This window comes from Cydia amplana, chromosome 10 (assembly GCF_948474715.1).
Source record: "Cydia amplana chromosome 10, ilCydAmpl1.1, whole genome shotgun sequence".
NCBI lineage: Eukaryota > Metazoa > Arthropoda > Insecta > Lepidoptera > Tortricidae > Cydia > Cydia amplana.
Window position 1 is genome coordinate 10,849,319 of NC_086078.1, and position 24,599 is coordinate 10,873,917.

General features: G+C 37.2%; 2 protein-coding genes across 2 annotated transcripts in view; both read right to left on the reverse strand.

Moving 5' to 3' along the window:
- LOC134651423 (circadian clock-controlled protein daywake-like) overlaps window positions 1-24,599 on the reverse strand; it is a 360,230-nt gene that overhangs the window by 281,466 nt on the left and 54,165 nt on the right. The gene's annotated exons all lie outside the window — the stretch shown is intronic.
- LOC134651358 (trace amine-associated receptor 8b) overlaps window positions 1-24,599 on the reverse strand; it is a 61,798-nt gene that overhangs the window by 10,254 nt on the left and 26,945 nt on the right. The window contains exons 2-3 of the mRNA XM_063506438.1: window positions 938-1,372; window positions 737-862 (exon numbers count right to left, since the gene is read on the reverse strand). Of these exons, the coding sequence (XP_063362508.1) occupies window positions 737-862; window positions 938-1,156 (345 nt within the window). The 5' untranslated portion in view covers window positions 1,157-1,372. The remainder of the gene's footprint in view (window positions 1-736; window positions 863-937; window positions 1,373-24,599) is intronic.

Consider the following 24,599-nt stretch of genomic DNA (forward strand, 5'->3'; position numbering starts at 1 on the left):
GCTTAGCACAGGAGCGCCGTGACAGTATCTCGCCCACGACATAGTCTACCCATCCCTCAGTATAAAACAACGGGTACCTAGTCTATCTCGCTAGCGAGATACTTACGAGGTTTACTTGCTCCTGTGCTACTAGTTGCACATCACTAGTTAGACGATAGCGTAGCCCGCCATCACAAGTTTTACCAACTTTATTGTTTGCGGATCAGCGCCTACACCCCTAATAATTACTCTTCAAAAACTTGAAATGCTTCCGCATCTTCAAAAGCTATAAAGATAAATTGCTTAAAGTTTGAAATTTATATTTAGATACTATATTCTGATACTTTCAAGTTTGAGTTCGATTTTATCACAAGTACCTATCCCCACAAACTCGCCCTTAATAAGTTTGCAGATAAAGTGTGTACATAATAAGCAGAAAATGTAATAAAAAGTCACGGTACTGAATACTGTCCTTAGTATCCGATTACCGTTTAACTTTGCCTCTTCATTTGAAAACTTTTTTTCTGTTTCAAAGTAGCAACTTTACTCATTTTCTCTTCGTCTCTCGTTTAAATAAAGTTTTAGCAGGGACACCGTAGCCTCTACCTTACTTTAAATGGATTAAGTAACTCTCTCGAAATTTGATGGAAAATTATTTTTCCTATTTCAACACTTTCCCCTTTTCGATTTCTCAGTTCAATCAAATCCACAAGATCATAATAAAAACGAGGGAACTTTTTCTAAATTGAGTTTTTACCTGTATTTGACAGAAGATTTCGCCGTAGGGCCAACACTTGTAAAGCGCTGGAAGTAGAGCCACGGGAGCTACCAAGATTCCCGTGAACAAGTCGTTAAGAGCCAAGGATGTCAGCAAATACCTCGGCTGGAAAAATGTAATAATTTAAGAGGTGATACTTAAATTAAAGACTTAAATTTGACTGCACAAATAAGTAATTACCTGGTTTTCAATATACTTGATATACCTCCGATTGCTAAGCACGCAGATAAGAACTAGGTTTGCGAAAACAATGCCCATAGACAGAGCGAATATGAAAAAAGCTTTGATTATATCAACTGGAGCTGGAAAAGTGGTGGGCCAGCCTTTGCCGTTGAACCAGCAGGAACTGTTGACGAGAGATGGCGCTACGAGCAAGGCGCCTTTGGTCGAGTCGAACATAGTCGGCGCCTGCTCTCAGCAGCGCACGATTCTCTTGAATAAGGCATTTAGATCACATGCGCAGCACTAGTATCTATAGTTTCATCGGCGTTTATCCACTCGTCTTTCCTTTTGATAGTGCGTTTCAAATTTTCATTTTATGTTTATAAGTTTATCTACAAATCTTATTTATTTTTCCAACCCTTCATCGGCCCTTCTCATCCGCTGTTGTCGTACCTGTAACAAACAATATTAAATTTAATGACACTTCACTTTTTCTTTATGATTCATTTAAGGAAGACAATGTCAATTTAGAATACAACATCGTTATCTCGAGAAAAAATTGTAAAACATTCTCGTCACGTTGTTAAGGAAAAAGAAAACTTGAAGAAATAAGGCGAAGTCTAAGATACTGAATCAATTTCCCTGTCTTCCTGCCAGGACCAGTGTAATAAATTGTCCTTTCCGCTATGGACTTGAATTAAGTTTATTTACGTATACTTTATTGAAAAAAAAACTTTAATTTTGAAACGTTGAGGTCTCGTTTTTTATTTTACTATTCCAATATAGGTATTTAATAAGTTTCTAATTTATTGTGATAAATTGCTAAATTTCTATCTATTTAACTGGGGTTAGTTACTTAATGCAATATGTGTCAAGAACCCTATTACCTACGTATTATTTTAGAACATAGGCATAAATAATAAACTTATTGTGATTTTTTTTGTGAGTACTTACTCGTGGCTTGACATAACTTATCACAAAATTTACATAATTAACATTGAATAACTCAATGAAATATTACTTAAGTGTATTTAATAACTTTCCACATGTTTAATTTTATGAGCTTAGAAATAATACAAAGTAGACAAACAAGAAAACACAAGACATCCACTAAATAGAATAACAATCTTCAACTCAAACTTCCTTATTTGTCAGCCTGGAAAAACATAGAAGAAACATGTTAAAGTAATCTAAAAACAATCTCAGGAGCCCCAGGCAAACATTTGAGGCTAACCAATTTACAAATAAGTGTTTGTCAACTCTTACTACCCCTTTCAATGTTATTTGCTCCAATACGAGCACTATGCATATATTCGTTCATTTCTAAAGCAACAAAACAAATCTTAGACAATAAATTTAAATGGATACAGGCAGGAGAAAAAATAGTATGCAACTCGCTCGCATTCTCATCTCTTGAACAAAGCAACGAATAAGACGTGTGCGAGACGTGACATAATATATCCAAGGAAACTCGTAGACATTTTTCTTAGTTGGGACTTTTTAAAGATTGGTGGCGACGCCACTGTCAATTTCCTGGAGGAAATCGAATTCCGTGGCATCGAGCAAAGTGGCCTTATATTGTAGTTTCAATGGTAACATCCTTAGATTCCTTAGGCATCGTTTTATGTTCAGTGGATGTCAATATTCCACATGATAGACTTCTAGGCACCATTCCTTATTTTATCACAATATTATATCATATTATTGCTCTCAAGAGCTCTAGAATCTCATAAAAGCCGCTCTCTCGAGGGATATTTATTTGTTGAGATTTTATGTGTGACTTCACCCGTCTCAGCGCAGTAGTCGGAGGCTATAAAATGATGCGTAGCAACAAAAAATCGTTCGAGGTTTCCCTTTTATATATCGCTTCGGGTTTTTAGCTCGCATAAAATAATAAAAAGGTACAACGGGTGGAGAAAAGAATATATTTTATCCCGCTAAAACAGTGTACCTACTGGGACAAACTTTTTATGGAATATTGAACCAATTTTTATAAATTTTGTTTCTTTGGCTCTGACAAGATTTTCTTAAAAAAAGATCAGAACGCAAACGGAAGAATACCTCCTTAATTTAAATTCATCCGTTTGGCAATTTTTTCTTCGAAGGAATTTAGTAAAGTGCGACATACATTTATACCCATAAGTAATATAATAATATGTATTTAACGTAAAGCTTCAAATCACAAGAGCTAGCTGCAAATCTCACTCCAGAAAACACCGCAAAAGAAACAAAAGTAAAGTATTTTCACCCAGTTCAATTGTTTGCTTTCACACAATCGCAAACCGTGTTTTATCTGAAAGAGTTCCATCAGTGATACCCAAACACAATCCTAAAATTTCCCTAAATAAATCAAGTCGGAGGACTGTTGAAGCATTATGGGATTTTGCTTATTTTGTTACCCGCTGTAAAGACTGAGCAGTGCTACTATACTGCCGGACACGTATGCATAAAGACATTTTAAATGTTTTTTCTTTACTAGTATTTACAATTGATTTTATTAGGTACAGTGTTACTAACCACTCATTATTTTCTTCAGTTATGAAATAGAACAATATTATACTTTTAGGAGTAACTAGTACCTATGTAGATATTTTGTTATATGTCTTACCGGGTAATGCCACCGTAACGTAACGCTCTGATAATTCATGCCTGATATCATAAAGTATGTAGTCTGTGCTGATATATATCTTTTAGCAAATCCTGCAATAAATCAAATCAATAGCACAAAAAACAATTTCCCCAAAAAGTTAAAAAAGCCGTGCTACAAATCTCCCCACGTCCGTAAAGTTCTGTCTCGGAACTACCCCCTACTAGTAGGAAACTGTAAAAAAATAGGTCAAGATAATTATGATGTTCTTGAATGCGTGGATTGGGCGGATCGAAGCCTTATTCTGGCACGGCGCGAACCGCCCACTGTGAAAGTTATGGCGGCGAGAGTCACGACCCATTTAACCATTTCTTATACAAAAGAAAGATTCTTGTTAGATGTAACAATTCAACCATCGAATTCGCCTTCGCTTCGGATATTTTTCGCACTTTTGCGTAATTGCTTTTATTGTGTAAGGCTTTTCTTATTCGTTATTAGATATTCCTATACTTAACCAAATAATCAGTCACTCATGTAATAGTGACAAATAGTTTGTTGCTACCTAGTCCTTCAGATTAATGGCCGAGGCGGCTAACTTCTTAAAAATACACTCCATAAATTGGAAAGATATGTATTTGCACAATAAGCAACCGATCTAGGGGTCATGGCGTGGGTCACGAATGATTAAGACACTTGGTCACTCTCTATAGGTATGTTACTGTAATTGAAAAGTCCCTTGATTTTTTTTATGTAAGTACACTATTTGCGTTGGCAAGTGACTTTTATGCCAATGGTTAAAGCAGCATTTACTAAAAAATATGTCTATTCTAGTGATTTGTAACAATGCCTTAATATCCAAAAGCCACCAGTAGGCACAATAAAATCGTGTTAGATATTGTGAGCTTCTTTTCACTTCGATAATCTAAGTGTAAGGCCTGAGTGGACGCTCGAGTTGGGCGTGCAGCGCGGCGGGGCGTGCGGCGTGCATGTTAAACAAATGCAAGCGTATAGGAGCGGCCTTAGTGCACGCTGCTCAAATTACTTGTGAGCCCGACGCCACGCTGCACGCCCCGCCGAACGCTCCGCTTCGAGCGTCCACTCAGGCCTTACACTAAGGGTGACTGTACGTTATGTATGTACGTATGTTTCTTGTACAAACAAACCATTTGTTTATCTATCTAAATATGTGTACAAAGTAGCCCGGAGATATATCTTAGCTTTGGTCGGTTTATTATAAGATTGACGTACAGTAAGTCCCAGGGTAAGCTCAAGTTAAGATATACCTTGTATATATTTACTCATCTCTAACGTTGAAGACGAAAATTTAATGGATAGTTTCTCATCACATTTCCGCTTAGATGCAGCAATTCATTAATGACATGATCGTATTTCCCCAGTAAAATATGTCTCCACTGGTGCAAGGAAGATTCAGATTGAAAAGAGAATTAGCGGCCAATAAGGGGGGGGCTCGACGGAAAAATGACAATTATTGGCTTCCATGTCTGCAGCTCAGCTGAGAGATACAATATATTAGATAATAAAGAAATTCCACGTTGAAACGATTTACTGATTCCTATGAACGCACGTAAAAATTCGTATTGATACATAAAAACGTATAAATACGAATAGACAATGAAGTCTGAGACGTAAATAACAATGAAATGAAAAATAACAAGATATTTTTACGGTAAAGAACATTAAACAATCTTGGTTGATATAAACAATTTTATTAAAAATATAGGTATACCTATTATTATAATAGAAGAATAGTTTATTGAAATTCAGAGTATAGTCTGACATAACAAAAACGCACTGGATACAAGTTTACCATTTACAGGCGTAGCTCACTCCGCGATTTCGTCGCGTCGCAACAAGTACCTAAAAGTACATCCGTCCCACACCAATTTTGGTGGCTAGCCATAAGCCGCGCGTGGCACTTGCGCCACCTAGCGGTCATATCTGTCGCAATCGTAACAGACGCGTTTTGTTAGAGAGTGAATCTTCTGTACCTAGTACTATTATTTATTCTGTGCTATTTATTAACTTAACAGCTATTTAAACTTCGATGAATCCTAAAGTAACCCGAGGCATTGTCCCCAACACACTGGCCGTATTGCCCCGTTGTGTGACCAAGCTGAGCTTCTGTGCGAAATATGTCCTTGCCCGGAGTTCGCCAGATACACCAGATAGTTTTAAGGATATTTCTTCCACTAGTGTTTTGGTGTCAGTGCAGCCAGGGCTGATGTTCCGCGATGGCAAAGCGTGCAGCCAACTCAGGTCCGGTTCAGGTCGAACAGACTCAGGTTCCGAAACTGCCAGCAATCGAGCACACTCGCTAAGGTGAGGGCTATTTTACGTTACGTTTACGTATTTTTCATTGTTGGGGAGACGGCATCTTCAAATGTATATTGGGGCCGAATAAAATCAAAGAATCACGGGTCAGTTAAGTGTAATTATCATCAGGTCATAACAGTGTTAAAATTTTGGATAATATAATATTATTGACACTAAAAATTATCTAATATAGCTAGAAAAGGTGATTTCTTAATATATACATATCGATTTCATCATGTATACATAGACATAGACAATGTAATTAATGGGTGCGTGACATTGTGCACAGAAAAAATATTTCTCTTTTCATAAAACATAATATATAGGTACGGTATATAGGTGATATTGATTGAGTATGCGCCTGAAGATACGTTTTGGACTAAACTCTTAATCGGCTTAATTCTACCATCGAACTTTTAGACGCACGGCCGGTTTCCGTCCTTACTTGGTAGATATCAGTGGCGGCGCGTCCATAAAAGCCGATTCACACCGGCTTGCCTGTTTTTGGACGTTTGAGCAGAGTTGTAAAGGAAATATGTAAGCCAAATTAGGTCCGGCTTGCCTATGGATATGTTTGACGCGCCGCCACTGGTAGATATTCTACCAATTCACACGAAGCGCTTTTCTTCCTCGTTTCTTATGCGCGCTGCCAAGGAATGGAATTCCTCGCCGGCGTCTATATTTCCGAGTTCATATAATCCGGAAACCTTCAAATAAAGGGAGAACAGGCACCTTCTGGGCAGGCTCGCTCCATCGTAGGCCACGTCTTTTCGCCTCGGCTAGTCTGTGGCCATGAGTAAGCCCATTTATAATTAAAAAAACACTGATTTACAAATAATAACCACATATAGGTAGTTTTCAATTTATTATCACGGGCTTGCGTCTCAATATTACAAATAACTTACAATACTCGTAAGTTAGTAGAATATGAGTTACTTAGGTACAATATAATGATGCCCTAACTAAACTAAATGGGTCAGGGATATGTTCCACTTGGCTCATGAGCTGTGTGACGTAACTTTTGCAGGCTCCTGCTTGTGTATTTGCTGTGTAGTGTGTATTATTGTGTAGGTATATGTGTATGTGTAGGTATATGTGTATGTGTTGTGCCTTCCAACTGCCCGGTAAACCCCCAGGGCGCTCCGATCTTCCTGTTTGTGTTTATTGGCTTATTTTGACGTTTAATTTACTGAAACGAGATAGTCGACTTAGCTAAATAGTTAAGTAAATATGAAATTAAAGTTGGTAGGTATATCCTACGGTGACAATTTGTGAAATTAAAAATATAAAGTGATTCCCAGTGCCATCCCCAGTGTGCAAAACGTTCAAGTTGATAAACAAGACCAAGTGCGGGTAGTTCGAAAAACTCACACAGCTTAGATGTTGATGTCAAATTTAGCCAGTATTTCTCAGAGACCGCGAGGACAATGCCGTCCTCGAAACGTCGGAGGTAGATACTTAATATTAAAACCTTATTACACGCGGTTAAGTCCCGTTTTCGTTATTAATAAAATAATGTTACAAATATTTCCAAGCAATGCTTTTAAATTTTTTATTTCCTAATCGGCTTTCAACGACCGAACCGGCTCATAAAATCACTTTTACGATTTTCAGATTTTCATTATTCCATAAAATATTGCCATACCTTCAAATATACTTGCTTGAACATAACTAGGCCTTCGCAATCCTTCGTAATTCAAATTCGATAGGTCGAATATATCGTAACTATTGTATCAGCTGCTTCCCGGATAGCAGTCATAAAAACACAAAGGGAGATGTTACGATGTGATTTAAAGGCTCCAGAAAACGGGGAATTTCCCTCCTCGGATGTTTGTTTGCAGTATTCGGCAATAATGTTACCGAAGATGTGCTGATTGAAAACCTACGAGCGTACTAGTGTTTTGTTTGTTGGAAAACAAGAACGACTTTTGTCCCAAACGCCAAACGTTGTTGTGCGTAAAAGAACTTTGAGTTTTCGCTCCTTTTTATCATCAAACGCGCTTTCTGGCTACGAAACTTTTTCAAGTAGACAAAGCGATTTTTATAGCCACCATCTGCATACATACCTACTTTGTTTTGTGCTCGCCAGTGGGATACTCAAATAGACCAAAGAAAAAAAATCTCTAAATAGACTTTAAATATAAAATTTATACTATTTGGAATACAATATGTAAGTACATATTTTTGTCCACACCAAAAACTGATGAGAAAGTTGCATTTTATCAACAAGACTGGCAAAGTAAATTGATGCTAATTTTAAGTTGTTTCTTTTGTTTGACTTTTAAATTTCGATTTTGAATGATACCTAAATATTAAATTTTCTTTAGATTCGATTTGTAATGATTTCAGCCAGTATGTTTCTCGTGTTGGTGTAGTAAAAAAAATTGTTTCACTCGATAGAAAAGTTTGTTTAACCCTCGAAACGCTCGCAACGCTCAAAATTCCCCTTTTTAAACAACAACTTTGCCCTTACTTTTCCTTATATCAATTTGCCATCGTTTATTATGATTTTTACTGAACGACTTAAATAGCCACTTACTGTACCTTTATATAAAACTAATAAACCCGTTCACGTTTATTAATTAAAATTGTTACGTAAGGTTATAATTAGAAACAGGAAATCGAATACCATTTTCACCGCCATCAATAAAAAACAACACAAACAAAAGCATAATTCAATTTATAAAAGCTGATAATGTTCCGTCTCCGGCAGAACCATGTCGGTAAGGTAATGTTTTCCAAGGTAAGTTACAAGTTTTGCAGTGTCGTTAATTCCAGCGAGAAGACCAAAAATAAGCTGACCATGTTGGCACTAACCTTCCAACTTTACCTTTTATGGGCCCGTTATGTCGATGGATGTTTCCTATAGTTTCATTATTGGCGAATGCCAACTTTGGAAATGATTTTACATTTGGCGATAGACTTAGGGCAGTATACAAACAGTTACCGTAAAATCGGGTGAGTAGGGTCAAAACTGAAATTCAAACCTGGATAACATTTTATTTTTACATAATATATGAAAACTGAATGGTGTATATAATACTTAAGTGTTCCGGACGTTTGTATTTTAGTTTTTATTTTATTTTACTGGTAAGTTACTGGTAAGAGTTGTGCATAACTAAATTTTGGGTAGTTCCATTTCATAACTTTGACGATAAAGAGGAAAACCCACCTCACCCCGTAGTGCCTCGTATTTGGGGTGAGAGAGGTTTTCATACAAAGGTGATTTTGGAAGATTGTTGGATCGATTTTTTTTATTATGCGTATTACTATAGCTCCATTTTAAATTGGAATACATTATTTTTGTAGCAGTAGCCTTAAAATCCATTCTCTCCCCCCTCTCAAACCTTCTCTCCCCATTCATAACCCACCTCTCCCCGCGAAACCTACTCACCCCGTTTTACGGTACTAGACATATAATACTATTGGCGTTTGAACATACATACTGCCGTTAACTAAACCTTACCGAATATGCGTGAAGGGTTCACATTTGATTCCAGTTACAACATGAAAAATTACAAGTCCCATTCCACAACTTACATTTAACCCGTAGATTTATCTTATAATAAAAAAGCAAAGTTAAAATTGATTTACTTATGAGAATAACATTGCTTTGCTATTCCATCTAAATACAAAAATATATATTTACTTATTTAACAGATTCCCGGGAAACTTTATAAAGAATAAAATTAGTAAGTTGGTACGTAAACATTACGCAAAGTAAACGCCTGATTAAATTAATTATTATCCTATTCAAGTAGGTAGGTACACATATTTATTATCCAGATATAGACGAAAAATTTCATTTTCCATTTCAATGAAACGGGCTAAAAGGTAAAACTACCCTAAAATTTATTTTACAACTTCCCGTTATTTCTACAGTCGCTTATTAACCCGGTACGCTTCATTGGGTGATTAAAGTTTTTAATGAAGCTCTTAAAGCTCGTTTAAAACTACTTAACATGGTACTAATTGTGGTAATAAAGGTTGAACTACAATGCTTCATTATCATATTTACGGACGGTTTTAGAAAAAAAAGTTCGAGTGGCACTACTCGTTGCACCCCGAGAATTCTATTTTTTGTTAAGCCCAAATCACGCTTGACCGGTTTTTATTATATATTTTAGTATTAAGTAGTTGTTACAAATATGTACTACTTTTATGCTTTCTTTTTATAATCACACCTAATATCTAACTACAAAATTACAACCGACTGTATATTACGTACAATTAGTTAAAATGTGTTGTCTCTTTTTATTGTACAAATATGTACATATTTTTATTTTTGTTACTTATGCTATTGAGAATTTAGTGACTAACAATATTTTCGTACAAATATTTTGATAATTTCAGATTTTTTAAATGGCGAAACGGTGTTTTAAGCTTCAGCAATAAGCATTATTATTCATAGATACATAATCAAACTTAATAGTTGAAATTAAAGTACTTAAGTAATTATTTTATTCTGCCCGGCTGCATATAACGGACTTTCCTAGAGCTATTTATTTAACATAAATACAAAACTATAGGTATAATTTACACGTGCTACTTAGTTGTCCCGAAAGCACTTACACGCAAAATTTGCGACGTATCTAGATTTCCGCGCACGTTTTCAATTTGTCACCGAGGGGTTAGAAGATAACAATCAACTTAACCCAAGCAATTGTCTTGAAAGCGTTTTTCAACAAAAATAGCCTACAAAGTGTACAGAAAATGGAATTCAACTGAGTGTCAAGCTATCAAAAGACAGTGCGCCTCCAACACCTGTTGAAAAATCAATAACAACATTTGCATAATAATGGCGACACACAGGCAGTGATGTGCCATGGGAATTAAATGTAACTTTTACCCAGTATATTCAATTATTCATATTCCCCGTGGAACATTCATATAAGGAATATGGAAACATGAAAACGTAATCCGATTTATATTTATAAAGTGTAACGTCTTATGCGGCGATCAATAAGTCTATGGAGATTGAGATTGAAGTTTTAAGGAAACGTTTCGTTAAGGTATTTTTTATTGTAAGACTGAGAAAAAATGCAGTGTCGGCCATTATTACAGAAGATGAAATCGCGGCTATCTACTGCGAATCATTACAGAAAATAGCTCATCACTACTTACACACATACATTACGAATGATTAAACAGCGTACGAAGTGGGGATCGTTTAAGGCAAACAATCAAGTAGATAGAATAAATATTCACAAATTACACTGAAGCAATGAAAACGGGTCACATTCGGTAATCACTTTGTATAAAAATGACCATATAAATACTCCGTCTTCATGAGTGTATTTCATGAACCCGCCTACACAATAAACCTCCAACTAGCCACTAAAAACAAGAGGCTATCTAGGTGAGTGTCCGAAACCAGTGACCGTTTCCTCGTCGCTATAGCGTCGTTTGTCACCGATGACTACAAAGGAAAAGACAGTGTATTCTCATTGTTAAGTGCAGAGGAGTTCATTGCTCAGCCAAACCAGTATAAATGCTCTTTTCTAACACTTAACTTTCTACTTCCTTTACACGTCTATTTTAATTTTTATAACCAGCTGTCATATTTTCTTCGTTTTGTGTCCATCACATGAATATTTTGTGCGGTTAGCTACATAAAGAGCCGAAACCTTGCTGCATTACACAGCTGGTAAAAAATAACTATATAGGTTCTAAGTTGTTACGGATTTCAAGGTCGCGTTGCCTGAATTTGGTACATAGGTAACTCGTGGGAATTGCAGTCTGTGCACGGAGAGAAAAAATATTGTTCGAATTAAAAATCTGATTACTAAAAGACGGGATTATCAAATTCTATTAATTTTTACATTTTTTTTCTAGGCGATAGAAAATAATATAATTTCAAGGAAGTTTTATTAATTTCATAGTATAGGAAATACAAAACGGTTTTACTTAATCGTGAAATTAATATTCTTTACTCGGAATAACAGATTTGTATAAATTCTATAAAACTTTCCTTGAGTTTATAAATGGTGTACTAGTTACAGTACGTAAAGATTACTAGATAATACAAATGGGATTTATTAAAATCGGTGGCTACAAATGACTATTAATAATTATAAGTCAATTCTGATTTCTATACTTGGTAATCTTGTAATAACAAGTCCCTTTCTTATTCTTATGAGTTTTATTCTTATTTCCGTAAATAGTAAATAGCTTTATAGATATTAGTAAAGTGTACTAATAACAAGATTCCTAAACGCACTAGCCGCCCCTCCCCCCGCACGCGTACTCCGTATCCATCTTTGACTCGTCCATTTTGCTTGTAACCTCATCGGCGAAAGGAGCTCATCGGAGAAATTATGTTTGGTGCATGTGGTGTGTCGTTGAATGGAACTATGACTAAGTCTAGTTTTAACTACGTTGAACATATAACAAAGAAACCTGTAAAATTGGGCCAGCGACTTGTAAGTAACCATAATTGCAATTTACAGATGCACCCGTACCTGATCCTGATCCAATCCATTCAAGCGCGATTGGAGCATGCCACGCAAATTTAGATCACGTAAGAAGTGATCGTTCCTTACGGGATCTAAATATGTCTGGTACGTTTCGATAGCGTTTGGATCGCTTGGATCAGGCTCAGGTGCGGACGCACCTGTACATTGCAATTATGGTTACTTGAAATCAAATCGCAGGTTACTGAATCCCAATCCCTAGTAAAAATATTACTGAAAATAAGAGTGCTGCTTTATTGTTTCCAAGCAAACTATTGTGAATTTTAGTCACTGGATTAGTAAAACCAAGAAACAAAACACTAGATAAAACTTCTCAGCTTTATAAATTCCATGACTTTTTTTTGTAATTTCTAGTAAAGTTTACTTGTTTTTAGTAAACAGTATTGTTGTTTCAAAAAGGACAATTTTTTTGGTGTTAGTAAATACAATTAGTAAAACTGTTTCATAACCGTTAGTATAATCTACTTGTCATGGGATTCACTAAAATTTTACTAATGACTTTAACAAAAAAGACTACAGCTTCTCTAGTCAGTTTAATGATCCTAATTCAATCAATAATCATTTTCTTAATACTCCGAATACAAATGTCACAATTTCAGACCTCACATTTTTTGAATATAACCGTTTTAACTCATCTACGTTTAGTCTAAAGCCAGTGGATGAAAACATAGTGTCAAAAATTATTCTTAATATCTCTTCTAACTCCCAGGGATCTGACGGCATCACGCGTGACATGATTCTGCTGACGCTTCCACGAACCCTTTCAGTCATCACAGCCATAATAAATCAGTCGATACAATCAGGAATATTTCCTGAAGCCTGGAAGGAAGCTCTTATTAAACCCATTCCTAAAATTAGCAATCCAACCGACTACAAGGATCTCCGGCCAATCAGTATTCTTCCTTTCTTATCGAAAATTATAGAAAAAGTAGTTAGCCAACAAGTGACTGAGTTTCTAGAAGCTAACTCTATATTGCCATCAAAGCAATCTGGTTTTAGAGCTAGGCGTAGTACATCAACTGCCTTGCTTGACGTTGTGGATGACATCTTGACTGATGTCGATGCTGGAAAAGGATCATTCATGGTTTTGCTCGATTTTTCACGTGCGTTCGACACCATTGATCACAATTTACTTATTTCCAAGTTAGCCTATTATGGCTTTGACATCAAGGCACTAAAATGGTTTTCTAGTTATTTAAGCGGTCGCGGGCAGAGAGTACAATTAATTAGTGAGAATGGTAACTTTCAAGTGTCTGATGCTTCTTTAGTCTCCCGTGGCGTGCCACAAGGTTCAATATTGGGTCCTATTCTGTATATACTGTATAGCGCGGATATAGTGAAAGTTATTAAAAACTGTGCTTATCACATTTATGCTGACGATATTCAGTTATACTTATCTTGTAAGCCAAATGATACTTCATGTGCAGTGGAAAAAATAAATGACGACTTGAGACGAATAGTTCAGTGGTCCAACAAAAACAGTCTAGTCTTAAACCCAGCAAAGTCAAAATTCCTTGTGCTTGGTGCTGAGCAGCAAAGGCGTAAAATGTGCAACCACAACCCTCTGATTAAAATTGGAGATGACTGTATTGAGCATGTAACGGAAGCAAGGAATTTGGGTGTGCTCATGGACGGCAAGCTTAGATTTCACAACCACGTGTTGGAGATTTCTAGAGTATGTTTTTATAGACTTAAGATATTATATAGTGTACGTAGATATTTAAGTACTGGCGTAAGAATATCTCTATGTGAATCTTTGATTCTGTCAAAACTTAAGAGCCAACAGGAGTGGTCATTTCTCCATACAAACGTACTCGACTGTTTCCTCCGTGGGTTTTGAAGCTAGAGCAATGATTTTTTTCAACACAGATTAATATTGTCAATATCTGTGTCGGACCGTTTTGCTTTTTTTGATATTTTTGTTTTTTAAGGCGCTAGAGCCCTTCAAAAATGGCCAAAATGGCCTAATTGACTATGCCGCAATGAGAGGCGTGCTATTCAAAACTGACATCAATTAGTCAAAAAAGCAAAACGGTCCGACACAGATAATGTCATAATCATTTAGATTTCCAAATTTGGTTACGATTGGTTAAGTTTTGGAGGAGGAAACAGTCGAGTACAAAACCTCGATTTTTGATATTTTTACGCAGGATTTTTCGCCTTGTCCTTATCACACTAGTTTTAGGAGCCGCTTCCGTTAGCGAGACGGGTATATTTACCTAAAATATTTTAATCTTAGCTCCTGTTGGCTCTTAACTATGCCGATATTGTTATAGGTGGATGTCTATTGTACCAAACAAAAAAGCTATTGCAGCGGCTGCAGAACGCATGTGCACGTTTTTGTTTTAATATCCCACCTCGAACCCATGTAACTCCTTATTTAAATAATAGCGGGTTAATGAATATGGAATCGCGGCGGTCGCTGCATTTTGCTTGCATGCTCTTTGGCATTATAAAATCCATGACGCCCCTCTACCTCTATGAAAAGTTAACTTTTTCACAACGCCATATTAGGGGAGTCATACGTCTTCTTTGCCCTAGACACTGCACCGCAGCATTTCGTGGCAGTTTTAAATATTCTGCCACGAAGTGCTGGAACAATATACCTCCACCTATAAGGAACTCGCCATCAATTGGTTCATTTAAATGTAAATTTAAAAAACACATTTTAACCTTACAAAAAATATAGTTATGGGTATACTCCTGTGCCATATATCCCTACTAGAACGAACGCCTGCTAAATAATTTATTTCACCTTATAAGCCAGATAAACCACATTAATGACTGTTTAGGTACCGTAGTTTGTTATTTTAGTTTTAATTGAATAATAATTATAGCCTTATTAAATTTACTTGCAACTTTTGCACTTATATAAAATTTGTACCTTAGCGTGTAGTTGCGCTCTCTCGGAAGGGTTTCCGCGGAAGACCAGCGTCGAGATCCTTAGATGGTATCTTGACATTACGCTGAGTGGAGACCTTTTCAGTGACGCTTAATAATAAATTAGTTCTGTTGTCTCATGTAATTCCTAAATTTAAGCGTTTTCTGAATAAATTTCTTCTATTCTATTCTATTCTATTCTAATGATTAATATTTTTTACTTGATTCTACAAAAATTTTCTCTCCGTGTGACATCGAGCTTTACGAGTGTAACACATGGCTAGACAAGGCAATATTATTATGTATGTACCTATGTCTAGCGCTGGCGAGTTGAGCACTCAGTCTTGAACTAGTTTATTACCGTGAGAGCCGCAACAACTTTTAAGCACTTTCTCAAACTTCACCAAACCGTCTGTCACCATTAAAGTCGCAAAATTTTATTGTTTGGGATGTTTCATAGATCTCTGCTGCGTGTCTTTGATCAGTCTGTTAACTGTGGTTGCCATCTGGCCCTAGCTACTACTAGCTTCCCCGACCGTTCGACTCGTCCACGCGGCATGGGGATTTAGAAATATATATAATTTAATAGGAGCTGTTTATTTATCTCGCTTATTACTGCGCTAATATAATACGATATACAGTTAAAAAAAAATCAATAGTTCATTATTGTTCATTTGTTGTTAATTTTATTAATAATCTGTCAGTATTTTGTACGAGTTTCGAAAAACTTTTTGTGATCCCAAATGTTCGAGGAAGTTTGCGAAAAACAGGACAAACAAATGTAACGTCCGAAAACTTTGTAGGTACCTTCTGTTGTTGTATCGCATGTATTTTCGTATTCAATGGATGTCATTTCAAACAAAAGACAAGGTTTCGCGCGTTTGTTTCCGCTGTGTATGGAGAGATACGAAAAAAAAATCATTTTAGATATTTACTGGGCCTCACCTCACAGTGTCACCAGCAGTTTATTGACTAACCTGATTTAAAATGAAATTAACAAGTAAACGATCGGATGATCATGAAATGTTTGAACTAAGTCTCTCATATTATTTATGAGAAGCGAAGTTCGAATATCAAATGGCGATTATCACTATTTCTATCCCTTGATTTTTATATATAGTTGGTCAAACCAATTTGTCAGGAAATATCAACAAAAAACTATACTCATCCTTTTCTTTTGGGTGCTAGTACTAGTGTAAGACAAAGATAGTATGATTCTCTCTATGTTTGAAATGAGACAGTCCTTTGACTTTGACTTTGACAACTATATAATTACAATAACGGGAGAGATATTAGCGATGAAAACCTGTACTTGACGTACGGAGTAACGAATGGACAATATCACACCCATCAGGGTTAGCGAGCCCATATTGGATGTCAATTTATCTGTCACGTTTTGTTACGTTGAGTCTGATTATTAACCGATGTCAACTGACATAGTCTTACAATACGTATACGTGAATGAATAAACTCATTTAGACCGGGCGAGAACTCGCATGCGAGTTTCCAGTAATCACATTGCGTCGTTTGATCGGTCGGCTGAATTGATGTAACCTCAATGGTCCGCATTGTTACTAAAATCTTATATGAGTTCGCGCACCGTCTAAATGAGCCCTTACTGTACAATAAGCATGCGATATTTCAATACAGCCAAGTTCAGATATTGACACCCGTGTGTCTGACAGTGCATGTCATTTCAATGGAGTGAACAATTGGGGCGAGCGGGCGTGAACACCATTGTACGCTAAACGGCATGTCTATCGTGTTCTCTATATTGTACTGGAGGTATATTCTATTATAATATAGGACATAGGGTTGTCCTTATTCCTTGAATGTACATTATGTATCATCAACTAATATTATTATTTGAATTCTTCATTTGAAATAAATTTCAGTATAATATCACTGCTGCCGGCTATGGTTTTTTATTTTTTATTTGCCTACTGAAGTAAATATAAAATTTAAGGAAACGCAAATAGCTGCATTAGGTAAGTAACTAACTTTTAAAACATAAAATCTGAATCGAAAAATAAATAAAACTAATCTTCAAATAAATGACTAAAAACTATCCCCCCGCGGCATGGTGCCGTAGAATAAGTGTGCTGGCAGCATTTCCTCGCTGTATCGCAATTCATTGGGCGAGGAAGCTGCCCGCTGCTGAAGTAAATTATATATTATTATCATAAAATTTAAACTTATTAGCTCAAACATGCTTCTTCACCAACTCGTCGTGGTATTCAAACATATCAAACACCCGAGAACTTCCAAATTTGGATAAAAAATAACTTTATTCAAAGTGATTAGCTACCCGTTGTAGTAGCAAAATATATCCTGATTTTCATACATTGTTTAAACAGAAATAATCCACTAGTTGGTTATTGATTAAACAAAAATCGGAAACATTGAAAATTAAATTTTGTTTTATTAATACGTTTATAACCTTGTAAGGACGAAAACAATATGGTGTAACATGAGAAAGTGTATTTTATCATCGAAATAATATATTCCAAGAACATCATATAGGCTTTCGTGATTTTCGTATTTGATCCGGGAGCTTCCGAAGCGCCTCTTCCTCAATGAATTAGTGAAATACCAACGATTTTTATTACAAAAGTTCAATTTAATATTGATAACGCGAAACGAATTTGATACATAAATTCCATCCATTACTCCGGTCATTTTACGCACCGTTACTTTAGTAGGCTGTAAGTAATTTAATATGTAGTTAAATTACACCATAAATAATTGAATATGACATATTATTTCACTTCCTACTTTTTCTTGTCCATTAATAGTCTGAAAGTACAAACAATAAGTGCTAGTCGAGTCTGAAGAAAATAGAAAATATGATATAAAGTAATATCAGGGCGGATGTTAAAAGAATCGTGCTAACGCAATATTGAGATAATTTTTCCATTCTCATGCGCCTATTAGAAGTAATGCCGATCCCAGGCTAACCTCCGTGAATCGTGAGTGCCGCCACTGACTAAGGGAGACTAAATTATACCATGACAGATACGCCATTCTAACGCCTACCCGAAAACTTGATTATTATAATTTTCCTTGCGTTGCCCCGACATATTTACCGCAGCTCACATGGAGAACCAGGCCGCGAAGCCAAGGTGCAAATCGCTCACGCTCCGTAGCGATCGAAACGCAACTGTCACTGTCGCACTAATATGGAAGAGTGATAGAGAGACAGAAAGCGTTTCGTTGTCGAAGCGATAGCGATTGTCAGCTAGGCCGGCTGAGATCCACTAGACAATTTATTCCCAGGAATTTGCACAGGCACTAATTTTAATGGAAGCGACTACCTCGATGCCTTCTGAATTTAATATTTCAGAGGGGAAAATAGACCTTATTTTTAATCGCAAATAAATATAAATAAAACCCGAGAATCGAACTTACCTGCAGTCCTGTCCTGTCAGTAGTTGAATGCTAAATATTTCAATTATAATACCGGTTCACTTTGCCCACGACAGTTTAGAGTGAAGTATCTGCTGAGTCACGTAATCTGCGACAAGACAACTATATACATGAAAGCTCGTATGCGATAACGTAGGATAACGCCTTATTGAACAGTACAATATCGCTGTTATGTCCTAGACAATCGCAGAATGCCTGATGTTCAATAAGCATCACGCCCTATTGTATTCATGTTGGAGAGCCTTGCCTAACATGCCAAGGCAAGTGATATTAACTGAAATAGATATCATATATCGGGCCCGGTCCCTGCCTGGTCTAGCGTGAATCATCCTTAAGTGGCTGTACTGTCAATATAATAATGTAGCCTAACCTAGCCTACCCACGCAAACCCTAAGACCCTTAACGAAGCAGTTTAAGTATGTAAGGAGTCACGACTGAGCGATTTTGGCTCTTACTCTGAGTGTATTTATAGTGCCAGGCTACACGTGATTGAATCTTGTTTACGCTAATGATATGGATAAGTACATAATGAAGACAGCTAACCTACATAACGAACAGGAACAAAAGTGAAGCAAACAGGTTAGAAGCAGGATATGATCCCGATTGAAACACAACAAGACTATACGATATGATACAGTGGACGAGTTATTAGACTGTCTTAAATAAAGAAACTACGCACTATGTGACGGACATCAAAAATGTATTTATTTATTTTAAAATTATAATTCAGGCAACAAGGCCCATATACCTTATATGTAGTCTAACATACATATAATTTTATAAACAGAAAATCTAAACACTATTTTGACGATAGAACGGCGTGGCTCCGTAATAATGATGATCTCTCGTCATGTCCAACGCGGAGTAACGCTTAGATGAATTTTTGGCTTTGATTTTTAACATTCCTTATAATTTACTTGTCTCTGCTACACTGCGAAGACTAATCAGATTGAGTAATGCGTATTCTATGTTAGTACTGACCTATAACATAATACAATAAATCGACCCCCTGTCTTGAGTACTTAATACAAGGGTCCTAATTGCAAATTCACGGCGAGATGTGTTGGCCCCCGAAATCACAAGGGTTTCATTAGATGGGACGCGTTATGGTCGGGGTTGTTTCACGTTTGCCTCTTCGCTAAGTTTAGAGGCGGTAAGGTTTACTTTACTAAGACTTTGGGAAATCAACGGGAAATCTCTGTAGGCAAGTCATTTTTCCGCTTGAGGACAATAGATTTAATAGGTACTTACTGGAAAAAAGTTTATGGATCAATCTTGTTACTTTATGTTAATTCTGTTGTGGTGAATGCCGATTCACCGACTGCTTTTAAAAGCACAACTTTGTCAATCAGGTGCAAACTCCAGAAACTAATGAAGTTAATGGTTGATGGTGGTGATTGTTTGTTCCGTAGAAATGGAGAACTGGGCCTATAGAAGGTTCTTCCATACCTTCTTTCTGTCAGTGACACAATCGATTCCACTGTATTTAGTATTCGATACATACAAGTCCAACACCCTTGTTTGCATATAGGTAAGCAGCGCAAAGTTGAGTACTCCGCTCCACATTCCTCATAGGTACGCTCAAAGAAATCGAATATTCATCATCAATGAGAACCGGAATCAACCTAGATTAATAATTCAAAGCTTATAACTGAGGTACCAAAATATTCGCAAAGCTATGTAGGTAAGTACGTCAAAATGAATAGGATTATCGTATAACCTCAGATCTGCGGTATTTGCGCATTGAAGTCAAAATTCAATAGGGTATTTTGTATGCATGGGCTGTCCTAAAACTAGGAGCACAAATATAGGTCTGCAGACCTACCAAAAGGTGTCGTTGCAATCGCTTGCCGAGTGCGAGAGCTGTCTTGATACGAGAGTTACCTACTGTCTCGATCTTTGTGACACTGGTTCGCCTAAAAGATCGATTCGCCTGCGTTTGGTATGCAGTAGAATATACTTACGTTCTTGACGCTGTCATATCGCCGGTAGGTACATTAATACAAGGTTCGTCTTGAGTCAACCATTGAATGCCAAGTAATACCTGGAAAATATGATATAACCACCGTTACCTTTTCTCGAATGCTTTGCCCCGGTAGCGGGAGTTGCGAAATGTTTATACGCTAGTTTCGTCTACATTATGTGGAGCTGGGGAAATAAATCGAACCGAAATCAGCGTGAATCAAAATATAATAAACCAATAAAATTGATACCCCATGGTCAACGTAGGTACTAGATTAATCTTAGATTGCACATCAGCTGACTGTAAAATATCAGGATCGAGACAGTATTTTCTCCATAAATGATAGTGCGGTTTTTACAACATCGGTGATTTGTTAAACTCAGAATTTGTTTAGTCGTGAATCTTATAAAATCTTAACTTTAAATCATGTAGAGTACATGGAATGGTTTCCTTTTTAGGGTTCCGTAGCCAAATGGCAAAAAACGGAACCCTTATAGATTCGTCATGTCTGTCTGTCTGTCTGTCCGTCTGTCCGTCTGTCTGTCCGTCCGTATGTCACAGCCACTTTTCTCCGAAACTATAAGAACTATACTGTTGAAACTTGGTAAGTAGATGTATTCTGTGAACCGCATTAAGATTTTCACACAAAAATAGAAAAAAAAACAATAAATTTTTGGGGTTCCCCATACTTCGAACTGAAACTCAAATTTTTTTTTTTCATCAAACCCATACGTGTGGGGTATCTATGGATAGGTCTTCAAAAATGATATTGAGGTTTCTAATATCATTTTTTTCTAAACTGAATAGTTTGCGCGAGAGACACTTCCAAAGTGGTAAAATGTGTGTCCCCCCCCCCCTGTAACTTCTAAAATAAGAGAATGATAAAACTAAAAAAAATTATGATGTACATTACCATGTAAACTTCCACCGAAAATTGGTTTGAACGAGATCTAGTAAGTAGTTTCTTTTTTATACGTCATAAATCGCCTAAATACGGAACCCTTCATGGGCGAGTCCGACTCGCACTTGGCCGCTTTTTTTAACGTAGATTTTATGAAATTGATGTCTTTTGTGTAATCAGAAAATGAAATATATCCCCAGGCACCAGCAAAATTTGCTTATTTATATGAAAAGATTGAAAAGTTCAACAGTTCTCAATAGGATATATGACAGCTGCTGTCGCCATATCTTACGTTGATCGTAGCTTCTCCGTTTCAGCTTGCAAAAATGGTTTGTCGTATAGCTGTTTTCCTCTACAGGTCGCATTTCTTAACCTATTCTCGTATTATTATTATTTTTTCAAAATGACAGAATGGTATTTGCAGCTCTGTAGCTCACCGAGTCAGTAGTAGTTAATAACAAATTTAAATTATTTCTATATTGGATTATCTAAGGGACAACATATAGAATGAATACTAGAATCAAAGTATAGGTACCGTAAAACGGGGTGAGTAGGTTTCGCGGGGAGAGGTGGGTTATGAATGGGGAGAGAAGGTTTGAGAGGGGGGTGAGAAGGGCTTTTAAGGCTACTGCTACAAAAATAATGTATTCTAATTTAAAATGGTACGTAATACGCATAATAAAATAAAATCGATCCAACAATCTTCCAAAATCACCTTTGTATGAAAACCCCTCTCACCCGAAATACGAGGCACTAAGGGGTGAGGTGGGTTTTCCTCTTTATCGTCAAAGTTATGAAATGGAACTACCCAAAATAAAATAAAAACTAAAATACAAACGTCCGGAACACTTATTATATATGTCGGAGGCAGATCGTAAAATCGGCCATATCGAGATATTCCTAGGCATACCATGAAACGCCGCCATTTCATGATCTGACTAGCGACTACCAGTCATATCGTTCAAACATCAACGTTTGATGATTTGCCTAGCGACGTTTAGGCATATCAAATAGTAGGGTAGGGTGTGATATTCCTAGGCATATCATGAAACGCCGGCATTTCACGATCTGCCTGGCGACGACCAGCTATATCGTGCAAACCTCAAGGGGTGATATTCCTAGGCAGATCATGAAACGCCGGCATTTCACGATCTGCCTAGCGACGACCAGCCATATCGTGCAAACCTCAAGGGGTGATATTCCTAGGCAGATCATGAAACGCCGGCATTTCATGATCTGCCTAGCAACGACCAGCCATATCGTGCAAACCTCAAGGGGTGATATTCCTAGGCAGATCCTGAAACGCCGGCATTTCATGATCTGCCCAGCGACGACCAGCCATATCGTGCAAACCTCAAGGGGTGATATTCCTAGGCAGATCATGAAACGCCGGCATTTCATGATCTGCCTAGCGATGACCAGCCATATCGTGCAAACCTCAATGGGTGATATTCCTAGGCAGATCATGAAACGCCGGCATTTCACGATCTGCCTAGCGACGACCAGCCATATCGTGCAAACCTCAAGGGGTGATATTCCTAGGCAGATCATGAAACGCCGGCATTTCATGATCTGCCTAGCAACGACCAGCCATATCGTGCAAACCTCAAGGGGTGATATTCCTAGGCAGATCATGAAACGCCGGCATTTCATGATCTGCCTAGCGACGACCAGCCATATCGTGCATACCTCAATGGGTGATATTCCTAGGCAGATCATGAAACGCCGGCATTTCATGATCTGCCTAGCGACGACTAGCCATATCGTGCAAACCTCAATGGGTGATATTCCTAGGCAGATCATGAATCGCCGGCATTTCATGATCTGCCTAGCGACCACCAGCCATATCGTGCAAACCTCAATGGGTGATGTTCCTAGGCAGGTCATGAAACGCCGGCATTTCATGATCTGCCTAGCGACCACCAGCCATATCGTGCAAACCTCAAGGGGTGATATTCCTAGGCAGATCATGAAACGCCGGCATTTCATGATCTGCCTATCGCGACCATCAGCCATATCGTGCAAACCTCAATGGGTGATATTCCTAGGCAGATCATGAAACGCCGGCATTTCATGATCTGCCTAGCGACCACCAGCCATATCGAGCAAACCTCAAGCCGCTCAAGGCTCAAAAGGAACGTAAACTTGTATTAAAAGGTACGATCTGGCAATACTGGACTCGGACGCAGCGCCATATAGAATACAGCGCCACCAGTGGCAAAAATGCAATTATTTTACGATGCGATCGGTATGAATGAAGCTAGGAATTCGACAAATACATTGCTCCCATCGATCTGCCGAATCTTTTTATAAGACAGATCGTGATATGCCTGAGTTAATTTTAGTCAGATCACGAAATGGCGGCGTTTCATGATATGCCTAGGAATATCTCATCAATTATTTTACGATGCGCCCGGTATGAAGCTAGGAATATCAACGAATACATTGGTCTGACCGATCTGCCGCCTCTTTTATAAGGCAGATCGTGATACGCCTGGGTTAATCTTAGTCAGATCATGAAATGGCGGCGTTTCATGATATGCCTAGGAATATCTCGATATGCCCGATTTTACGATCTGCCGCCGACATATACACCATTCAGTTTTCGTATGTAAAAATAAAATGTTATCGAGGTTTGAATTTCAGTTTTGACCCTACTCACCCCATTTTACGGTATCACTATAACAAGATATTATATTTATTCACAAAAAAGTATTACCTAATATCTTCTTCTTAACGGTAAAACAATTCAAAAACAATAAGTACTCGGTAAATAATAAAGTTTCCGAGTCCTGGACAATAACGACGCACTTACCTAACCGTACACCTATATTTGATATATTTTATGAAAAACTTTCATTAAAAGTTAAATAAGATTTCTTTTGCGAAGAAAAGTAATCTTAAGTAGGGAGAAATAAACATAAGCAGGTGTATGTCTGCCATTTTGCGCTTTTCGCATTACTGATTTTTCATTACGCTTGGCGGTACTTGAATACAGTTGAATACTTGCTCGTTCATTCCATTACCTATATTTCTTCCTTTAACAATTCAAAGATTTGACAAAGAAAGCATCGCTTGAAGCCTCACCGTATTTGATCAATAAGTAAAACCAACTT